At 50.9% G+C, this 20447-nt stretch overlaps 1 protein-coding gene across 1 annotated transcript; it reads left to right on the forward strand.

Moving 5' to 3' along the window:
* The first annotated feature begins 27 nt into the window (after positions 1–27).
* Positions 28–17593, forward strand: C7H8orf82 (chromosome 7 C8orf82 homolog). The gene is made up of 3 exons (XM_033155970.1): positions 28–233; positions 6609–6657; positions 16926–17593. Exons 1-3 carry the CDS (start codon positions 93–95, stop codon positions 17369–17371), a joined length of 636 nt encoding a protein of 211 aa, XP_033011861.1. The 5' UTR covers positions 28–92; the 3' UTR covers positions 17372–17593.
* Positions 17594–20447: the final 2854 nt, after the last annotated feature.

Here is a 20447-nt window from a genome sequence, read left to right on the forward strand (position 1 = left end):
GCTGCGCCGGTCCCCCATTGCACTTCCGGTTAGACTAGGCCTCGGTCGCAGCCGGGGCCCGCTCGTTGTTGTCGTCTGGTACCGAAACCGGGATGCGGCTGCTGCGTGGCGGGCTTCGTTTCCTGCTGAGGCCGGGGATCCGCCGCGGACCCGACCGGCCCGCCTACCAGCAGGGCCAGAGCCCCACGCCCCGCACCCGAGAGTACTTTTATTACATCGACCACCAGGGACAGGTATGGGGTGGGGTGGGGGGCAGGGAGAGGAAGGTTTTGGGGCTGCCCCCTAGAAGGGTGCTGTGGCTTATCACGGCCCAGCAAGCCCGACAGGACGGTCGGGGTCCGTTATTTCGTATACAGTATATGTAAAAGGATGGCAATGGAGCGGTATAGGAAGGGAGGTCTCCCAGGAATCGGTGTGTGTGTGTGTGTGTTTATTTGATTGCACTTATTTAATAATAAATAAATAAATAAATAAATAAATATTTCTATTCTACCCCACCCATCTGGCTGGGAAACTTCCAACAAAAGATTAAAAATACATTGAAACATCAGTCATTAAAAACTTCCCTAAACAGGGCTGCCTTCAGATGTCTTCTAAATGTCATATAGCTATTTATTTGACATCTGATGGGAGAGGGCAGGTGCCACTACCGAAAAGGCCCTCTGCCTGGTTGTTTGTAACCTCCTTTCTTGCAGGGAGGGAACTGCCAGAAGGCCCTCAGAGCTGGACCTCAGTGTCCAGGATGGACGATGGGGGTGGGGGCGCTCCTTCAGGTATACTTCCCACCTTTATCTCCAAGGACCTCAAGGGGGGCATATAAGGTTCTCATTCCCCTCTCCTCATTTAACCCTCTCAACAGCCCTACGGGGTAGGCTAGCGTGAGAGGTACTGACCAGCCCCCAAGGTATGGGCGTAGCCAAAGGTGGGACAGGGGTGCATCAATAAAAATACTTAACAAAACAAAAATCCTGGCTACTCCCACGCCCCTAGGTCGCATGGAATGACCTTCATATCACTCTGATCTCCCAGGTCCCAATCCAACACTGTGCTTTTTCACTTGTTCATGAATGATTTGTAGTTGGGCTGAGCAGTCAGGTGGCCAAGTTTCCTGGTGATGCTAAATCATTCAGGGTTGTCGATATAAGAGTTTGTGGAGATAAGTATTTCTGCCTCTCCCATAGCCCTAGAACTTGGGGTTACCCAAATTGGCAAGATGATTTGGTAAGAAGAAAGTTATTTTTCACTCAGTGCATAATTTATTAATTCCCTGCTGCATGTGAATTCTGCTCTGGCCCTACTCATTTTCGCCCTACCTACTTTTGTTTTTGGGACGCGGGTGGCGCTGTGGGTTAAACCACAGAGCCTAGGGCTTCCCGATCAGAAGGTCGGTGGCTCAAATCCCCGCAACGGGGTGAGCTCCCGTTGCTCAGTCCCTGCTCCTGCCAGCCTAGCAGTTCGAAAGCACGAAGTGCAAGTAGATAAATAGGTATCGCTCTGGCGGGAAGGTAAACGGCATTTTGGTGTGCTGCTCTGGTTCGCCAGAAGCGGCTTAGTCATGTTGGCCACATGACCCAGAAGCTGTACGCCGGCTCCCTCGGCCAGCAAAGCGAGATAAGCGCCGCAACCCCAGAGTCATCCACAACTGGACCTAACGGTCAGGGGTCCCTTTACCTTTACTTTTGTTTTGGCTTCTCAAACCACTGGCATAAGGACTCTGGAAGGCTGTTCTGCAGGGAAATGCAGCCCTTTGAACAAGTTTACACTCCCTGTTGTGTATCCAAGTATAGTACTAAATCACTAATGCAGTTGCCCCTTGTCTCATCCTAAAGGGAATTTATTCTGGGTTGCAACCTAAGAAAGCAGAAACATCCTATTAAAGTGGCTGTTCTGTTAACACATTATTAACTTGCTCTTTTGAGGGGTCTTGTGGCTGCTACCAATCTAATTAAAAGGGCAGCACTCCTTACTTGTTACTAGACATGGCTTAAAATCCTAAATAAATGCAGTTCGTTATCTCACAGTTCTTTTAATTGCAGTGCAAGGGGTTGGATTAGATGACGCTCAGGGTCATTTCCAACACTACAGTTCAATTCAATGAAAATGTACAGGTGCGGTAACCAAACTAAAGCTTGCCCAGGAGGGAGGGAGGGAGCATTACTCAGTGGTTAAGCACATATTTTGTATGCAGAAGGTTTCAGGTTCAAACCCTGACATCTCCAGCTAAGAGATTTTAGGGTAGCATTGGGTGAGGGGCTCAAACACCTAGATCAGTGATGGTGAACCTTTTAGAGACCGAGTGCCCAAACTGCAACCCAAACCCACTTATTATCGCAAAGTGCCAACATGGCAATTTAACCTGTATATCTTATTTTTTTCTCTGTGTTTCACATTTTCTCCTTATGACTGCTCTTGTAATAAATAATCCTTCATAAAAGTTATTGCATTACAATCTTCATTAAATTATCTTTCCATTGATATATAATTTTATGGTATAACTCAGTACTTTTTTTCTTAAAAAATGTTTAGGGGTGCTCTCATTTTGGCTCAAGAAAATCACCACCAGGGAAAAATAAATACAGTTCAAATCGGGGGAAATAAATACAGTGAATTTCTTTTCCCGTTAAATTCACAAAATGTTTAGGGGTATGCGTCCCCCTGCGTCCCCACAGAAAGAAAGCACTGGTACTGTGGTGTTATGAGCCATCAAACCTCAGAAATACATTTTTTCCTGCAGGCTCCACAATTTTGGCCACTAGTGTACACTGGAGGACTGTACTAAGAACCACCCTCTACTAATTTTTAATATGAGATAATAATGATTGTCTATGTGCGCACATAGCCCTGAGTGCTCACTAGAAGGACAGATCCTGAAGTTGAGGCTCCAGTACTTTGGCCACCTTATGAGAAGGGAAGACTCCCTGGAAAAGACCTTGATGTTGGGAAAGATGGAGGGCACAAGGAGAAGGGGGCGACAGAGGATGAGATGGTTGGACAGTGTTCTCGAAGCTACTAACATGAGTTTGGCCAAACTGCGGGAGGCAGTGAAGGATAGGCGTGCCTGGCGTGCTCTGGTCCATGGGGTCACGAAGAGTCGGACACGACTGAACGACTGAACAACAATGTGCGCACCAGCCAGATGGGCAGTATTATTATTATTACTACTACTACTACTACTACTACTATTACTATATTTTGCCGTTTTTTCGGCTGCCGTTTGATCGCCACCTCCACGGAATGAATTTCTCTTGTTGGCTTCTGCGGGAAAGCCCAGCGAACATGTAAACCCAGCCGCCCCTTCTTAGGTTGCTGTCTTTATATGCTTACTGACCTAGGAGTTAAGCCCTGCTGAACTCAAGGCGGCTTACTCCTGAGTAGGAAAAACAGGCTGGCGGGAGGCCCTGGCACATTAAAAGTCAATGCCTGCTCAGCCTCTCGCTCGCTCACCAGGCCCTGGTGCCACAGGCTTTGGGCGGCGCACACGAGCCCTCCTCTCCTTCTCCTCCCCCATGCCCAGCACGGAAGCTATGGCCCTGCTGGGGCGACGGCGCACCTGCCCACAGAGAGGGCTCTGAGTGCTCTCTCTGGCACGCGTGCCATAGGTTCGCCACCAGTGACCTAGATGAACCAGAGGCCTGTCTCAAATGGAAAAAAGCTCAACTGGAATGACAAAGAGCCATGCAAAAGCAAACCTAGATCCTCCTTTATTTCAGTATGGCAGCCTTCACCAAACTGGTGCCTGCTCCCCAGTGTTTCGCGCTTCATGTCCTGACTGATGAGAGTTGGAGTCAGAAACATTTGGAGACCCTCGGGTTGGCGAAGACTGCATTAAAGCTTGCAAACTAGGACGTTGTAGTGTTTTGTGCCTCGTTGGCCAGATGAATGTGTCTCCTGCCCAGCCGTCCTTAGGGACACCGCAAAAAAATCCTCATGCTCAGGCTGATTTCCTGTATATATGCTTGCAGGAGAGGCAGAGAACATCCAGAGCTGCAGGGCTGCTCCTGTAACCTTCCTAGGAACCTGGGGAGCGCTCAGGGATGGAGGAAGGGAGCCATTTGTGTCCGAATGGTGTGAAAAAAGGCTCTTTAAAATGTTTGCCTTAGTGAGGAGAGGGCATTTGGACTCTACTTCTGATACCAAAATGGCTTGGGCTGGCAATGCTAGCCTTTCCTGTTCTCATGTTTAATCGCATGGTCTATTCTTCTCCAAGGACTAATATTAATTTATGCTTCCTTGTTGCTTCAGTTCCTAAGGACCCAAGGTAGCCAAGCTCATCCCTTCCATGGTGAGGGATAAAGGGTAAAGGTAAAGGGGCCCCTGACCATCAGGTCCAGTCGTGTCCGACTCTGGGGTTGCGGTGCCCATCTCGCTCTATAGGCCGAGGGAGCCGGCTTTTGTCCGCAGACAGCTTCCGGGTCATGTGGCCAGCATGACAAAGCCACTTCTGGCGAACCAGAGCAGCGCACGGAAATGCCGTTTACCTTCCCGCCGGAGTGGTCCCTATTTATCTACTGGGTACTTACACTTTGATGTGCTTTCGAACTGCTAGGCTGGCAGGAGCAGGGACCGAGCAACCGGAGCTCACCCCGTGGCAGGGATTCGAACCACCGACCTTCTGATCAGCAAGCCCTAGACTCTGGTTTAACCCACAGCGCCACCTGGGTCCCTTATGGTGAGGGGTAGGGTTGGGCAATATATTGATATATCATCCAAAACTGGTTTGAAGTCCATATCGTGTTAACGTTTTCAAAACATTTGACCTGGCAATATATCGCAAACCATGATGCTTGTGTGTGCCAAGCAAAAATCACGATGCAGGAAAAACTGTGAAGCCAGTTACTGCCTCTACATAGCTCCATCCTTATTTCAGACCTTGTGATATATCAGTATATCATCATGTTTAGCTGATGGAATTATCACAGTGTTGCAAACCAGATATCGCCCAGCCCTACTGTTCACATCTGCATAGTTCCATCCTTATTTCAGGCATCGTGATGTATCTTGATGTTTAGCTGATGAAATACCGCAATCTTGAAAGCCAGATATTGCCCAGCTGTGGTGCGGGGCTCTCCTTTTTCCGGGAGCCCAGTGTTAATAGCCACCCCTAGCGCAGATCCGTGCCGGTTGAGTGGCAGATGCATGGTGTTCCTGGGAAGCGCCGCTTGGCATTGCTCCAAGCCTCGGGGCTGTTTGGGCCTCTCTTTAATCCATTAGCGTTAACTGCCGATTCACGTAGTCGCCTCCGCTGCATTAATGGTGTATCGAATTAGTGCTGAATGAATCATTATGGAGGAGATTAGGAGTTGTAATTAGTGTTAAAAGAGGAGTTCGTGGCCGCCCTGGTGCTCTGGACTGATCTGGAAATTAGCAGTCCTCAAGAATGTGGGAGCTCTGAGTTGCAAACGGTTCCATTGTTGGCATTCGCCAGTCAGTGAATAGCCCTTTAGGAAGCTGGTTCTCCCTTAACCTTTGCTCAGTGTCTATCCAGAGCCCGATATTACCGTGCTTTAGATAATATGGTGGAAGGAGTGGTGTTGGCTGAGCTGTTTTGAAGCCCTTTGTCTCTTCACGGCATCCAGTGACCCAGTTCTCTCATAATGCTAAGCTGTGGTTTGCCTTAATTGGGGTTTGTTCAACAAATTACAAGTTGACAATGAAGCAGAGGGAGAACAGAAATGTGGTGCTGGGCAAACTGTGAAGTGTGTGGGTCTGGGTCTCTTGACGGTCCCGGTGTGTGGCTCGTAACCAGTGCTATTTTTCTAGAAAAAGAGGTGCCAGAACTCGCCATGAACATCTCCCTGGTTCTCTTATACAGTGGTACCTTGGTTGTCGAACTTAATCCGTTCCGGGAGCCCGTTTGACTCTCAGAACCATTCAAAAACCAAAGCACAGCTCCCGATTGGCCGCAGGAGCTTTCTGCACTCAATCGGAAGCCACGTTGGATGTTCGGCTTCCAAAAAAAATTCGCTAACCGGAACACTTACTTCCAGGTTTGTGGCATTCGGGAGCCGATTTGTTCAGGAGCCAAGCCGTTCGACAACCAAGGTACCACTGTAATGGCAATGGCACCCATCTGAGAGGTGCTGGAACTGAGTTCCAGCGAGTTCTGGCTGAAAAAAAGCCCTGCTCGTAACAATCCCACCCCAAACGTGTTTTGAGTTAGGTGGGAATACTTTCCTACTAAATGTGCTGAGGGCTGTAGTCTCAGAACCAGTTCCAGCCACTAGGTTTGCGTGGATCTGTACGGATCTTGCCATGCTGACTGTTTCAGAAGAAGCCCACATCTGCTGCAACCGTCTTCAGTCCAGTTTCGGACAGCTCAGTGATGGCAAAACACGGCTCAGGTTGCAAGTGAAGTGCGAGGTGAAGCCAATTGAGAATGTTGCTGGACTCAGCATGTATCATCAGCTTGGCTGTGTGACTCAAGCTGAGGGTCTTTGGTTCCTCCTTGAGCCATGGAGCTCTCTGGTCCTTCAGCTAAACCCATACAGCCCTCCCCCCCGCCCCCCGCCTGCCTTGAATAGTTACATATTACTAGACTGTAGATGGGTTCTCTGCTCATCATCCTGTTTCTTTCTCCTCCCAATCCCTCCTCCGGCAACCCTGCACAGCTTTTCCTGGACGATGCCAAAGTCAAGAACTTCATCACGTGTTTCAAAGGTAATGTCCACCTGCTCCGTCCAGTGGCGTCGCAATGGGGGGGGCGGTGCAACCTGGGTGCTATGCCGGGGGGGGGGTGTGACAAGAAGGCACCCCACGGCGGCGCGAGCAGCCATCGCATTGCCGCAGCTGCATGTGGAGTATCCTCCGTTCGTGGCTGCAGCCAGGGGCGTCGCTGGGGAGGGGCGGTGGGGGCGGTACGCCCCCAGTGACAGGGTGAGCAGCGGCGGGTGGGGGTGACAAGCGGCGGCCCCTCCCGCCACTCCCACGCGCCGCTGCGCCCTCCGTCACCCCAGGAGCAGCAGCACACGGATGGGGTGCTGCTGCCGCTTTTTTTCGGCGGGGGGGTCGACCAGCGAGGGGGGGTGTCACGCTTGTCACCCCCTCATCGCTGGTCACCACCCCCCGCCGAAAAAAACCCGCGGGGGGGGGGGGGCCGGGAAAGGAAGCAGAGCAGGCGCGTTTTAAGCGCCGCTCTGCTTCCTTTTCCCCTTTCCGCTGCTTTTTTTTCGGCGGGGGGGGCCGACCAGCGAGGGGGGGTGTCACGCTTGTCACCCCCTCCTCGCTGGTCACCCCCCCCCCCGCCGAAAAAAAAACGCGGGGGGGGGCGGGGAAAGCCTGGAAAGGAAGCAGAGCAGGCGCGTTTAAGCGCCGCTCTGCTTCTTTTCCAGGCTTTCCGCCCGCTTTTTTCGGCGGGGGGGGGGCCCGACCAGCGGGGGGGGGTCACGCTTGTCACCCCCTCCTCGCTGGTCACCCCCCCGCCGAAAAAAACCGCGGGGGGGGGGGCGGGGAAAGCCTGGAAAGGAAGCAGAGCAGGCGCGTTTAAGCGCCGCTCTGCTTCTTTTCCAGGCTTTCCGCCCACTTTTTTTCGGCGGGGGGGGGGGCCGACCAGCGAGGGGGGGTCACGCTTCTCACCCCCTCCTCGCTGGTCACCACCCCCTGCCGAAAAAAGCCTCGGAAAGGGGGAAATCCCCCCTTTCTGCATACACGTGCGTCGTGACGTCATGATGACGTCACGACGCACGCTTTGTGCCCCTCCCCCAGGGGGGTGCCTCTGCGCTGCCGCCGCCCCCAGCAGCGCAGAGGCTAGCGACGCCACTGGCTGCAGATGCAAGCAGAGGATTCCGGCACCGGCGGCAAACCGCTATGTACAGCGCATGTGCGGCATCACATGCATGTGCTGTATGTAACGCCGCCGCACATGCGCTGTACATAGTGGTTTGCCGCCGGTGCCGCTCGAGCGCCATACGGACAGCAGTGGGATCCCTCCGTCGCTGCTACAGCCTCATGTAGAGGATCCTCCATTCGTGGCTGCAGCCACGAGCAGAGGATCCCGGCACTCCGTATGGCGATGGAGCGCCACCGCCGGCAAACTACTATGTACAGTGCATGTGCGGCATTGCTTCGTATGGCGCATGCATTGTACATAGCTATGTTGCACATGTGTCCTACGTAGCAACGCCCTGCCTCAGATGTCATGACGCCTTCATTTGCCCCTGGCTCCGTCCCAGTCTACACGGCTCCCTCCATGCATGAAGGCAGCCATCCCTCCTTGAGTCAGCTGAGCAGGGTCAGCTGGGCACCGTCATGGGAGCAGAAACAAACTTCAAATGGCGGGCTTGACTCTTTCAAGCGGTGGCTGCCTGGTGCCAATTAGGGACTCGTGAGGCAGAAGACAGGGAGCCCTACGGGAGGTGGAACCAGAGACAGGCAGAGCCAACTGGCTCTAGTTTTGCCCCAATCCTCCGCCCTGCTGAGTATTATAGGGGGCAATTGAGGAGGAGGAGGAAACTGACATGCAGGACACACACACACACCCCGGACTGGTTGTAAGGAAGAATGGATTCCCTCGGAAGGTGGGGGGCTCTCCTTCGTTGGAGTTTTTTAAACAGAGTTTGGATGGCCACCTGTCAGGGATTCTGCGCTTCCGGCATTGCAGGGGGCTGGACTAGATGAACCTCAGAGTCCCTTCCAGCTCTACAGTTCTTTGATTTTAAGAAGTCAGGCAGCTGTCAGGTTGAGATTGGTGGGGCAGCGTCCCATTCATCCAAACAGAGCAGCCTTCATTGGTTGTTAACGTTGCTCTAGCACAGAGGGCCAGATTTGATGAAGTGAAGGGCCATAAGGGCTGACCTTTTTCTTTTTTTAGGTTATTGAGCTGTTTTAGGATTTAGGATTGAAGTTTTGAGCTTTTTTTAGGGTTGAAGTTTTTGAGGTTTTTAAAGGATTTTACCCCAGGAAATAAACTGCCACAGGGGCTGGATTGAACCAACCAGCGGGCTGGATTAGGCCCTCGAAATGGACTTTGGACATGCCTACTCTAGCACATTAACGTTGCTCTAGCACACCAACTGACAGTGCCTGGCAGAATCTAGAGTGCCAGCAGGTTCTTTCCAGTCCCCCAACACCTCCCGTGACCTCCCAGCCCTTGGGCATATCTTCATTGAGTGCCAATGGGGCCAAGGAGCTGTCAGTTCCTCCAGGAGTGCGTCTAACCACCTTTTAAAGCCATCCAAGTTGGTTGTAAGTACACGCCCGCTGCATGAAGAGTGTCGTGGGCTGGCCTGAGGTTCAGCTTCCGTTTGACAGCTAATTGCAAGGAGGGAGCGGTTATGTGAGTTGAAGAACGCTTTAGCCTGTGACTTTTAATAATAATAATAATAATAATAATAATAATAATAATAATAATAATAATAATAATTTATTTGTACCCCACCCATCTGGCCGTGTCCCCCCAGCCACTCTGGGCGGCTTCCAACAAATATTAAAATACATTAAAATATCACAGATTTAAAACTTCCCTAAACAGGGCTGCCTTCAGGTATTTTCTGAATGTCAAGTAGTTGCTTATCTCTTTGACCTCTGATGGGAGGGCGTTCCACAGGACGGGTGCCACTACCGAGAAGGCCCTCTGCCTGGTTCCCTGTAGCTTTGCTTCTCGCAGTGAGGGAACCGACAGAAGGCCCTCGGCGCTGGATCTTAGTGTCCGGGCTGAACGATGGGGGTGGAGACGCTCCTTCAGGTATACAGGACCGAGGCCGTTTAGGGCTTTAAAGGTCAGCACCAACACTTTGAATTGTGCTCAGAAACGTACTGGGAGCCAATGTAGGTCTTTCAAGACTGGTGTTATATGGTCCTGGCGGCCGCTCCCAGTCACCAGTCTAGCTGCCGCGTTCTGGATTAATTGCAGTTTCCGGGTCACCTTCAAAGGTAGCCCCACCTAGAGCGCATTGCAGTAGTCCAAGCGGGAGATAACCAGAGTATGTACCTGGTGGGGAAAAAACTTCCACGCAGGTTATGCAAGCTCTGGCAGGTGCTCCTGAGCAGATGGTTCTCCCCCCCCCCCCGAATAGTCAACGGTTGTGTAAGTGAGATCTGGTGAGAATTAGAGGATCCTCTGCTAAGCCATTGCATGATCCTGAAAATCCCCGCTCGGATACTTCTTATCTTCTCCGGAACTGCACTCATCCCCTCCAGTGTTCCTGTGTTAAGACCTGCCGGCATAATCTTTAATCGGTATTAAAAACCCAGGCCGGCTCGCCACCAGGCATTGTGAGGCCAAGGCAGTCAAGTGGTGCTCCACCCCGGGGGGCAAATGAGGCTTGTGAGATTGCTCCACATCTAGGGTGGGGTTTGAGGGAGAACACCCCGATTACAGGATGGTCTGCTGCCAGCCCCGTTCTTCTCCCTGTCCTCAGAGCTGGGCGCCAGATGTTCCTCCGCCAAACCTTACAATATGCCTTGACCCCATGCAGGCTTTTGCTAATCCAGAACCCTCCCATAATCGTTCACGGTAGTCAACCTTTGCTGTCGCAAATCTCCAGCTAAATGAGGCCTTTGGGGACAAAAAGGTCCAGTGATATTCTTCTCCCTGGGGCTAAGATCCATTGCGCATTGGTTGAGCGCATCAGTCAGCAGCCTGCAGCTGGGTTACCATGCAATTGTAGCTCAGTAGTCAAGTGTCCGTGTTGCATGCAAAAAGTCCCGGGTTCAAACACCGTCATCTCCAGGTAGAGCTGGGAGGGTTGCTGCCAGTCAGTGCCGACAGCACTGGGCTAGATATGCCGGTGTAACGTTTGGTATAAGGCAGCTTTCAGTGTTCCTTTCCTTCCGTCCCTTGGTTAGTCACACCCTACATCAGTCGCAGAGGAAAAGAACCTTATCAGATGGAAGACCTAATTGGATAGGCGTATGATAGAATTTATTTGTTTTTTTTTAAATGAATACTTCCACTCAAACCTTTTTTATTTTTATTTTGACAAAGTAATAATCATAAATAAATAAGAATAAAAATGTGCACCCCACCACCAAGACCATTCCATTGCAGCTATCCAGCCTCCCAAAATTTCAACACCTCTTGCCATGGTTTGACCCCTTTCCGTTTTAACAGTACAGATTCTACAAACACCTTCCATATCTCCTCAAAATAATTTCTCCTGCGTATTCCTCGTCTTACCTTAATGGCACATGTTAACTTATCATTAATAGCTACTGTATATCCCACACCCCTTTATACAATTCTTCCATTTTATATTCTGCTTGCCCCTTCCACTTCCTGGCTATCATAATTCGGGCAGCTGTCAATAAATTTGTGAGCAAGTCCTTCATAGCCTCCGAACCTTCCACCCCATCCTAAATTGATAATACTGTACACTCAAATCTTCTTGCTTTACAAAAAAGAAAAAAGAAACAGCATAGAAACCAATGGGGTGGCAAGGAAAGCGTTTTTGCTTTGAGAAATGGCCCGTTATTTCCCAATGTGGGTCACTTGGGTGCCAGGAAGTATCTTCTATGCGCATCCTAGGATTTCCAGGTGAGTGTCCAATTCCCCAGGACCTCAGAAGCTGCTGGCCCTTGGGTGGCATAAACCTATGCCAGGATCGACCTTCCGTGGGAGAACATCGGGGTTCAATTTATATCAGAAGCTTGGAGGGATTGGTAGAAATATGTGAGAAAGTGGAGCTGGTATATGCAAACCTACATTTAAAACTAAACCAGGAATTGCAATAGTTCTTGCTGAATGAGCCCGCATCCCCCCCCCCAGCCTTCCTCTTGTCTTTGGGTGGGCTGTCCGCTCCCCCCACCCCACCCCCGGTTTCATCTTCCAATGCACCAGCTGTAACTGTGAGCAATCAAGAGTTCATTTTTTAAAAAAAGGGGAGGAGAAAGAGAATGAAAGTGCCTGCAAGCTGGTGTGCCCCCCCCCCTGACTCCTGCAGTTTGCCTCCTGCCTGGGGGTCGGATGCAGGTCAGAGGCAGAGCCTCCCCCCCCCCCAGCGATCTGCACTGCAGAGGGATGCTGTCACTGTGCTGTGTCTCCACTTCTGCAGGAGCATCGTCAGCAGCACTCGGTTGCCTCCTGCTGCACATCGTTCCTCTTCAAAAGTGACATGTCCCAGGACAGCAGCGACACAGCGGGAGAGGAGTGGAGCTAAAAAAGGTTTCAAGAGCACCCGGTTAAGATTTGCCATTCCTCTGTGCGCTCTCCTCTAGGCACTGCTTTTCTTAAAGTCTTGTGATGGCCTGGGAGTCAGACTCTGATGCTGAACCTGAGGGATCCCAGCCTGCACAGGATTCCCCTCCTCCAGAACCAGCTGAGCCGGGGCCAGGGCTTGAGCCTGAAGGATCCCCACCTGTGCTGGATCCCCAGGTGCAGGCATCAGCAGAGTCTGCTCTGGCTCCTGATGGGAGGGAGGACCCATTGCCTGCAGGTGCTCCACTCCCAGCCTCTTCAGAGGAAGCTGAGGCATCCCCTGGGTCCAGTAACCCACCAGCCTCTCCTGAGCTACAGAGGCTCAGGGCAGAGAGGCGAAGGGAGTTAAGTGTCTGCAGGAGGAGTGCTCGTCTCCAGGCCCGGAGGAGAGGCGAGTCTCCGGAGGATCGGGACCGCCCTAAGCATAGGGCCAGATAAAAGCCAGCCAGACCCAGCCCAAGTTGCGTGAGCACCTTAGTTGCAAGCGTGTGCTCAACCTGCAACCTTGTGCCTGAACCTGCCTTGGACCTTGACCTGCTCCCTGCCTCGCTCCCCACCGGACTGACCTCCTTTGGACCCCTAGACCCAGGACTGGACTTGGACCTCGCTTCATGGACAAACCCTTGGAGCCAGCACAAGTCTCAATCCTCACCTTCCTCGTGTTAATAAAAATCATAGAAAGTGGGATTCAGGGCTGTGCTTCCAGCTAGCACACAGTCGCCTGGGTTTAGAATAGAACAAATTCTTTATTGTCATTGTCCCCTTGCGGGAAACAACGAAATTCCTCGGTTGCTATTTCAACCCCCTCCGAAGGTTTCTCTTCTGATCTGAAGATCCGGGGGCAGGAATCTCCTTTCCCGCTTGCAAAGCGTCCCTGCCGAATCCATGTGGGATTTTGCACCGTCACATAACGTGATGAGCTTGGGTTCGGGCTTGCGCGGGCCGCATCCTTCCTCCCCACCGCCTCCAGTTTGGACTCTCTCTCTCCCCCCCCCCCACCGCGTTTCCAGAGTAGCTCCCAGCGAAACAAACAAAACACGCACGGCGTGTGCCTGTTTGCATCTTAATTCCCTTCCGCCAATTATGTGGCTGCACCTGCGCTATTAATAACTCGGCTTTACGACTCTTCCCACCTGCCTGTGTTCTGTGGCTCACGCTTGTAAATGCCGCTGGGTCCGCTGCCTCCGGGTCACAGTTGTTTGGGCTGGATGCCAAAGAGAAGCAGAACATCCAAATGGCTTGCCGAGGAAACGCACAGCAAAGAAACGGCCTTCTGAGCTCAAAATAAACGAAGCCGATCGCCAAGGTGTTTGGCTTACGTGCTTGTTATGATTAAGTCGCGTTCTGCTAGCGTTCCTGGGGCAAGAGCTGCTGCTTGAGGTTCGCTTCACAAATCGTGCCTGCTAGCCTCGGCCAACCTGGTGCCCTTCCGATGATTTGCACTGCAATGGCCAACAGCCCCAGCCAGCGCAGGGACCGGTGGGGTTCTAGCCCAAAACATCTGAATGGCACATAGTTCAGGGAGGCTGGCCTAGACCTTTCTGGCATAGTTTCCGCAAGTTCCCAAACTCCTTAAATGAGCGCGGCTGTCTGTCTTCCAAATACAAACCACACGCATCATGATGATGATGATGATGATGATGATAATTTATCATTTATATGCCTCCCATCTGACTGGGTTGCCCCGGCCATTCTGGGCGGCTTACAGCAAATTATACAACCACCCTAAAACTTGTTGTTGTTGTTCAGTCGTTCAGTCGTGTCCGACTCTTCGTGACCCCATGGACCAGAGCACGCCAGGCACGCCTATCCTTCACTGCCTCTCGCAGTTTGGCCAAACTCATGTTAGTAGCTTTGAGAACACTGTCCAACCATCTCATCCTCTGTCGTCCCCTTCTCCTTGTGCCCTCCATCTTTCCCAACATCAGGGTCTTTTCCAGGGAGTCTTCTCTTCTCATGAGGTGGCCAAAGTACTGGAGCCTCAACTTCAGCATCTGTCCTTCTAGTGAGCACTCAGGGCTGATTTCTTTGAGAATGGATAGGTTTGATCTTCTTGCAGTCCATGGGACTCTCAAGAGTCTCCTCCAGCACCATAATTCAAAAGCATCAATTCTTCAGCGATCAGCCTTCTTTATGGTCCAGCTCTCACTTCCGTACATTACTACTGGGAAAACCATAGCTTTAACTATACGGACCTTTGTCGGCAAGGTGATGTCTCTGCTTTTTAAGATGCTGTCTAGGTTTGTCATTGCTTTTCTCCCAAGAAGCAGGCGTCTTCTAATTTCGTGACTGCTGTCACCATCTGCAGTGATCATGGAACCCAAGAAAGTGAAATCTCTCACTGCCTCCATTTCTTCCCCTTCTATTTGCCAGGATGTGATGGGACCAGTGGCCATGATCTTAGTTTTTTTTGATGTTGAGCTTCAGACCATATTTTGCGCTCTCCTCTTTCACCCTCATTAAAAGGTTCTTTAATTCCTCCTCACTTTCTGCCATCAAGGTAGTATCATCAGCATATCTGAGGTTGTTGATATTTTTTCCGGCAATCTTAATTCCGGTTTGGGATTCATCCAGTCCAGCCTTTCGCATGATGAATTCTGCATATAAGTTAAACAAGCAGGGAGACAATATACAGCCTTGTCGTACTCCTTTCCCAATTTTGAACCAATTAGTTGTTCCATATCCAGTTCTAACTGTAGCTTCTTGTCCCACATAGAGACCCTAAAACATCACACATTAAAAACTTCCCTATACAGGGCTGCCTTCAGACGCCTTCTGAAAGCCTGATAGTTGTTTATTTCCTTGACACGATATGACATCTCTTAAGGAAGGGGGTGCTTTCAGTCTCTCAGATCCCTAAAGGCAAAACACACAAAACTTAATTGGAGAACAGATGGGTTTGTGAATGAAGGGATCCTGCAAAATGGTTGTGTTAGTTTTGTTCCATTTGGAGGGAGCCAAATAGAGCATGGTTCAGATTGCCTTCTTCTGAGCTGCAGGCTGGCCTTGCCTGCTTTCTCTTCCTCAGGGAACTCAGAGCTGGTAGCACAGCTGAGAATACTTCATTCTGTCTATTTCAAAAGACGTTTGTCCCCGGCCTGGGTCAGCCCATGCATTAGGCAAAGGGAAGCCATTTGCTTCAGGTGGTGGATCGACCTCCTCTGGGGCTGGATGAATGATTAAGCACGTGCTCCGGGCATCAAGGGAAGGGCAGGCACCACAGAAATTTCCCACTGCCAGGTTTTTAACATGAATTACCACAAATTGCTCAACTGAGCATTCCTTTTCTCAGTTGAAGTATATTAAAAATCACAGCAGAGCAACTCTGCAGCAAGGCAGGCTGGATGCCTTATCTCTACTAAGCATAGAAGCGGATATGTTATGTAAGATTAGATTTGAGGATCTGATCAAAAACCTTGCAATTAGAAAAGTGTGTGTGTGTATAATCTCAAATATAAAGTGGAAGTATACAAAAAGAAAATCATTTCCCATCTTGCTGTAGGTTCTGTTTCGTTTCAAAAAGTAAAATTTTATTTTACGGTTTATGAGATATATATGGGGGCACCAAAATCTTTTTAAGTGCTTAGGACCTCCAAAGGTCTTAATATGGCCCTGGCCCCTTCCCACTCTGCCTTCCCACCATCCTGCTGCTGCCAGCTCCAGCTTCGTCTGCACCACCAACACCGCCCCGTTGCTGTAGCCCCTGCCGCTGCAGCTGCATTGTGGCGGAAATGTGGGCGCAGCCACAGTTGAGGGTAGTACAGTTGCAGTGGCATGGCAGGCGGCAGCACGGGGGAAGTGCGGGGACCAGGATCTGAAGGTGGTGGGGGTGTCATGGGGGCTGCAGCACCATAACATCTCTGGCACACCTCAGTTGCACAGCCCAGGAGGAAGATGCGAGATTCAGCTCTTGCCTCGGCCTTCCTCAGCCTGGACTCCAACTCCCATCAGCCCCAGCCAGTATGGCCAATGATCAGGGAAGGTGGGTGTTGAAGTCCAAAGCGTCTTGAGCGCCCTAGGCTGGGGAAAGCTATCCTAACATCTGCAGGTAAAGAATAAGAATGTAAAAGGAGCCTGCTGGATCAGGCCAGTGGCCCATCTAGTCCAGCATCCTGTTCTCACAGTGGCCAACCAGAAGTCGGCAACAAACCAGCAAGCAGGATTTGAATACAAGAGCTCTCTCCCTTTCTGTGGCTTCCAGGACCTGGGATTCAGAAGCCTTGCTGCCTCCAACCGTGAAGGCAAAGCATTGTCATCCTGGCTAGTAGCCATCAATAGCCCTCCCCTCCTCCATGAATTTGTCTCGTTCTGTTTTCAAGTCATCCAAGTTGGCAGCCATTCCTGCCTCCTTGGGCCCCACGAAGAAGGGCTTTCTTTTTATCTGTCCTGAAATCTCTGTAAGCAGCAGTTTCTGTCCAGTTAGTGACCCTTCCTGGAGAGCCACCGGCCTCAGTTACCAAGTCTTGGCTCTTGAAAATGCTGCTTATTTTGTCCACCCTCCCCAACCTGACCCTTGCCCCTGGCGAAACTCATATAAACCCGATGGCTGCTGTCCAGCATTTCTGGTGCTCCGAAACTCTCCCTCCCTGCAGGTTCATCTTGAGTTTCCGGAGAATGACATAATTTATGAGAAGCCAGTCACTTAGCCACCGGGGGCCCCATGCCTCCCCATGCTTTTCTCCCCACCCTCCAATAAAAAGGCAAGTCCTCTTTGCTCAACCCATCACTTGTGTGTGGGTAGGAGATTGGGAACGCATCGACCGGCCCTCTTGCTTTCTCTCCCTTCCTCTTGCAGACAAGCAGTTCCTGGTCTTCTTCTTCAAGCAGCTCAAGCTGAACCAGAGCGGGCGCTATGAAGCCGCCTTCCCCTACCTCTCTCCCTGCGGCCGCGAGCAGAACTTTGTCCGATGCGACGACCAGCCGATCGTCTTCACCCACCTCCTGCAGGGAGCGTCGGGCGAGGAGCTGTTGTCTTACTGCGGCGGAGCGGACAAGCTGGCGGTGCCCTTCCAGCCCGAGAAGCTGCTGATGCTGCCCGAGAATGGGCGCCTCTACCACCCGGGCCCAGAGAAAGCTGGCGGTGTTGGGCTGGTGAAATCGGCCCTGGCCTTTGAGCTGAGCCCTTGCTTTGACTATGAGCAAGGGCCCAGCCAGGCGCCCACACATTTTCGCTGGCGTGACAAGCGCCACACCCTCACGAATGAACTGCTTCCGTTGATCCGAAAGGACGAGGGAACGTAGAACCAGCGCTTGCGAGTTGTTTGGTTTGCCAGCCTGTGAACTGCATAGCCTTCTGGTGTCCGTAGCTGGAGATTGTGGTGAGGAGAGGGCAGTTCCCATCATTCCATGTGCCAATCTGATGAAGAGTGGGAGATGGGACGCTTTGATCCATGGCCAGCTGCCATCTTGGGAAGGGTTCTGGACAGAGTCTCTTGGAATAAAAAGGTTCTGTCTCTTATCCTCTAGGCCGGGTATGTGTTTCATTTGTTCCACTGTGGTCTAAACCACTGAGCCTAGGGCTTGTCGATCGGAAGGTCGGCGGTTCGAATCCCTGCAATGGGGTGAGCTCCCATTGCTCAGTCCCTGCTCCTGCCCACCTAGCAGTTTGAAAGCACGTCAAGTGCAAGTAGATAAATAGGTACCGCTCTGGCGGGAAGGTAAACGGCATTTCGGTGTTCGCCAGAAGCGGCTCAGTCATGCTGACCACATGACCCGGAAGCTGTACGCTGGCTCCCTCGGCCAGTAAAGCGAGATGAGCGCCGCAACCCCAGAGTCGTCCACGACTGGACTTAACGGTTGGGGGTCCCTTTACCTTTAAGTAAGTAAGTAATTTTTTATTTATACCCTGCCATTCCCAGCCAAGACTGGGCTCAGGGGGGCTAACATCAATACATTAAAACACAATCAAACAATTGATTAAAATACAGCTTAAAAATTAGAATCAGGATAAAATTAAATGACTGCCCACGATTTACAACCATAGGGGTCGGGAACCTCAAGTATTCATCATGTTGGTCCCACATGAGCTGATAAAAGGACAAAAGAGGTAACTTAGAGGGTCCCATAAAGGGAGGTCCAATTGGGCCCAGACCGAAGGCCAGGTGGAACAGCTCCACCTTGCAGGCCCTGCAGAAGGATGGCAAGTCCCGCAGGGCCCTGGTTTCCTGTGATAGGGCATTCCACCAGGCTGGGGCCAAAGCCGAAAAGGCCTTGGCTCTGGTTGAGGCCAGTTTAACCTCCTTGAGGCCCGGGACTGCCAATATATTATTATTTGTGGACCGTAAGGTCCTCCGCGGGGCATACCAGGAGAGGCAGTCCCATAGATACGAGGGTTCTTGGCTGTATAGGGCTTTAAGGATTAAAACCAACACCTTAAACCTGACCCTGTACTCCACCGGGAGCCAGTGTGGCTGGTATAGCACTGTAGAGTTGGGAAGGGGCACAGGGGTCATCTAGTCCAACCCCCTGCAATGCAGGATTCTTTCACCCAATGTGGGGCTCAAACCCATGACTCTGGGATTTTGAATCTGTTGGTTTGTGTTCTCCCCTCTGGAACAGCAGAAAACAAGCTTGCTTCATCTTCCATGTGACAGCCCTTGAGATATCGGAAGATGTCTGTCGTATCACCTCGGTGGAGAAAACTTCCATAGAAGTTTCATTGGGGTCATTTCCAGCTATGCCTACGCTGGAGCTCAGGAGATCTCTTGACGCAGGTGATGCATCTCAACAAAATGAAATTGTTTCCAAATACAACCATCCTCCTGTTCCCAAGGAAACAACACTTACCATGGTTTCCTCCTCTGAGAAATTTTAGATATCTCCTTTTAATAGGTGGATGTGATCCTTCTTGACAGCTTTCGATCCGGAGACTGACCTTTCCTGCCGAGTTTCAGCTGGATCCTGCCTCTAGCCGGGGAACTGAAATCCTCAGCGGCTTTCTCGGGATTGTATCTGGGCTGCCCAAGATGGAGATTCCCCTCCTTCTCCCCCCGCTGACTATTTTTATCCAATTTAATGCTTTTAGGAGATCGCGCAGGGTGAAAAGAGGGGAAACCTCAGCGGGCCTAAAAGGCAGAGCTGAACGGCAAAATGGAAAGGAGTTTTGCTATTCAGTATCTGCATAGAGCGAACTAGTCCTCCCTAGATTAATTAGGGAGAATAAGTATTTGCAAGGGGGGTTGGCAGAGGAAATCCCCAGTGGAGAGGAAATCTGGACCTCTGGATTGGCCAATAGGACCTGCCACCTTACTGTGGGGGTGGGACTGTTCTTGATTGTGTGAATGCTCCACGACGAGGTCACCCTGTTTTTGAGGGTTCTGCTTCCCTTGAGACCAACCGGCACCATTTGTGACCCATTGGGACAGATGTGATGTATCGACCATGAATATTGAGCCGCTGGAGGTTTGATTAAACATCTGCACCGAGGCTGTCCTCAAAACACCGGCCACAAAGTGTGCAGGTGAAACTCGAAAAATTAGAATATTGTGGAAAGGTTTGTTTCTTTCAGTAATTCAACTTAAAAGGTGAAACTAATAGATGAGATAGGCTCATGACATGCAAAGCGAGATATGTCAAGCCTTTATTTGTTATAATTGTGATGATTATGGCATACAGCTGATGGGAACCCCAAATTAACAATCTCAACTTTGGGGTTTTCATCAGCTGTGCGCCATAATCATCACAATTATAAAGGATTGACATATCTCGCTTTGCATGTCACGAGTCTATCTCATATATTAAACTCCAGTAGGTAATGAAACCAATTGCTTACATAAATGGACTTTTCCATGATATTCTAATTTTTCGAGTTTCGCCTGTATGTGCTGCTTCCCTCACTGGGGCCACAGGTTTGCAGGCCTGTCTGGTACGAAGCCCTAGGGCAGCCAGCGAAGCGACTTGCATGAGTCTGACCAAACTGCGGGAGGCAGTGGAAGACAGGAGTGCCTGGCATGCTCTGGTCCATGCGGTCATGAAGAGTCGGACACGACTAAACGACTCAACAACAACAAACATCTGGAAGGAAACACATTTCTGCCTTTCTTTCCAGTAGCACCTTAGAGACCAACTGAGTTTGTTCTTGGTATGAGCTTTCGTGTGCATGCAAACTCAGTTGGTCTCTAAGGTGCTACTGGAAAGAATTTTCTATTTTGTTTCGACTATGGCAGACCAACACGGCTACCCACCTATTTCTGCCTTTGTTTACAATACCCCCAACAGATTTATTTCCCCCTTTATTGGAATCCTCCAAGGAAATATTTAGCAGTGTGTCCCTTTGGCAAAGGGCTCCCAGGCATGTGCCTGAACCAAACCACCACCA

Source organism: Lacerta agilis, chromosome 7, assembly GCF_009819535.1.
Source record: "Lacerta agilis isolate rLacAgi1 chromosome 7, rLacAgi1.pri, whole genome shotgun sequence".
NCBI lineage: Eukaryota > Metazoa > Chordata > Lepidosauria > Squamata > Lacertidae > Lacerta > Lacerta agilis.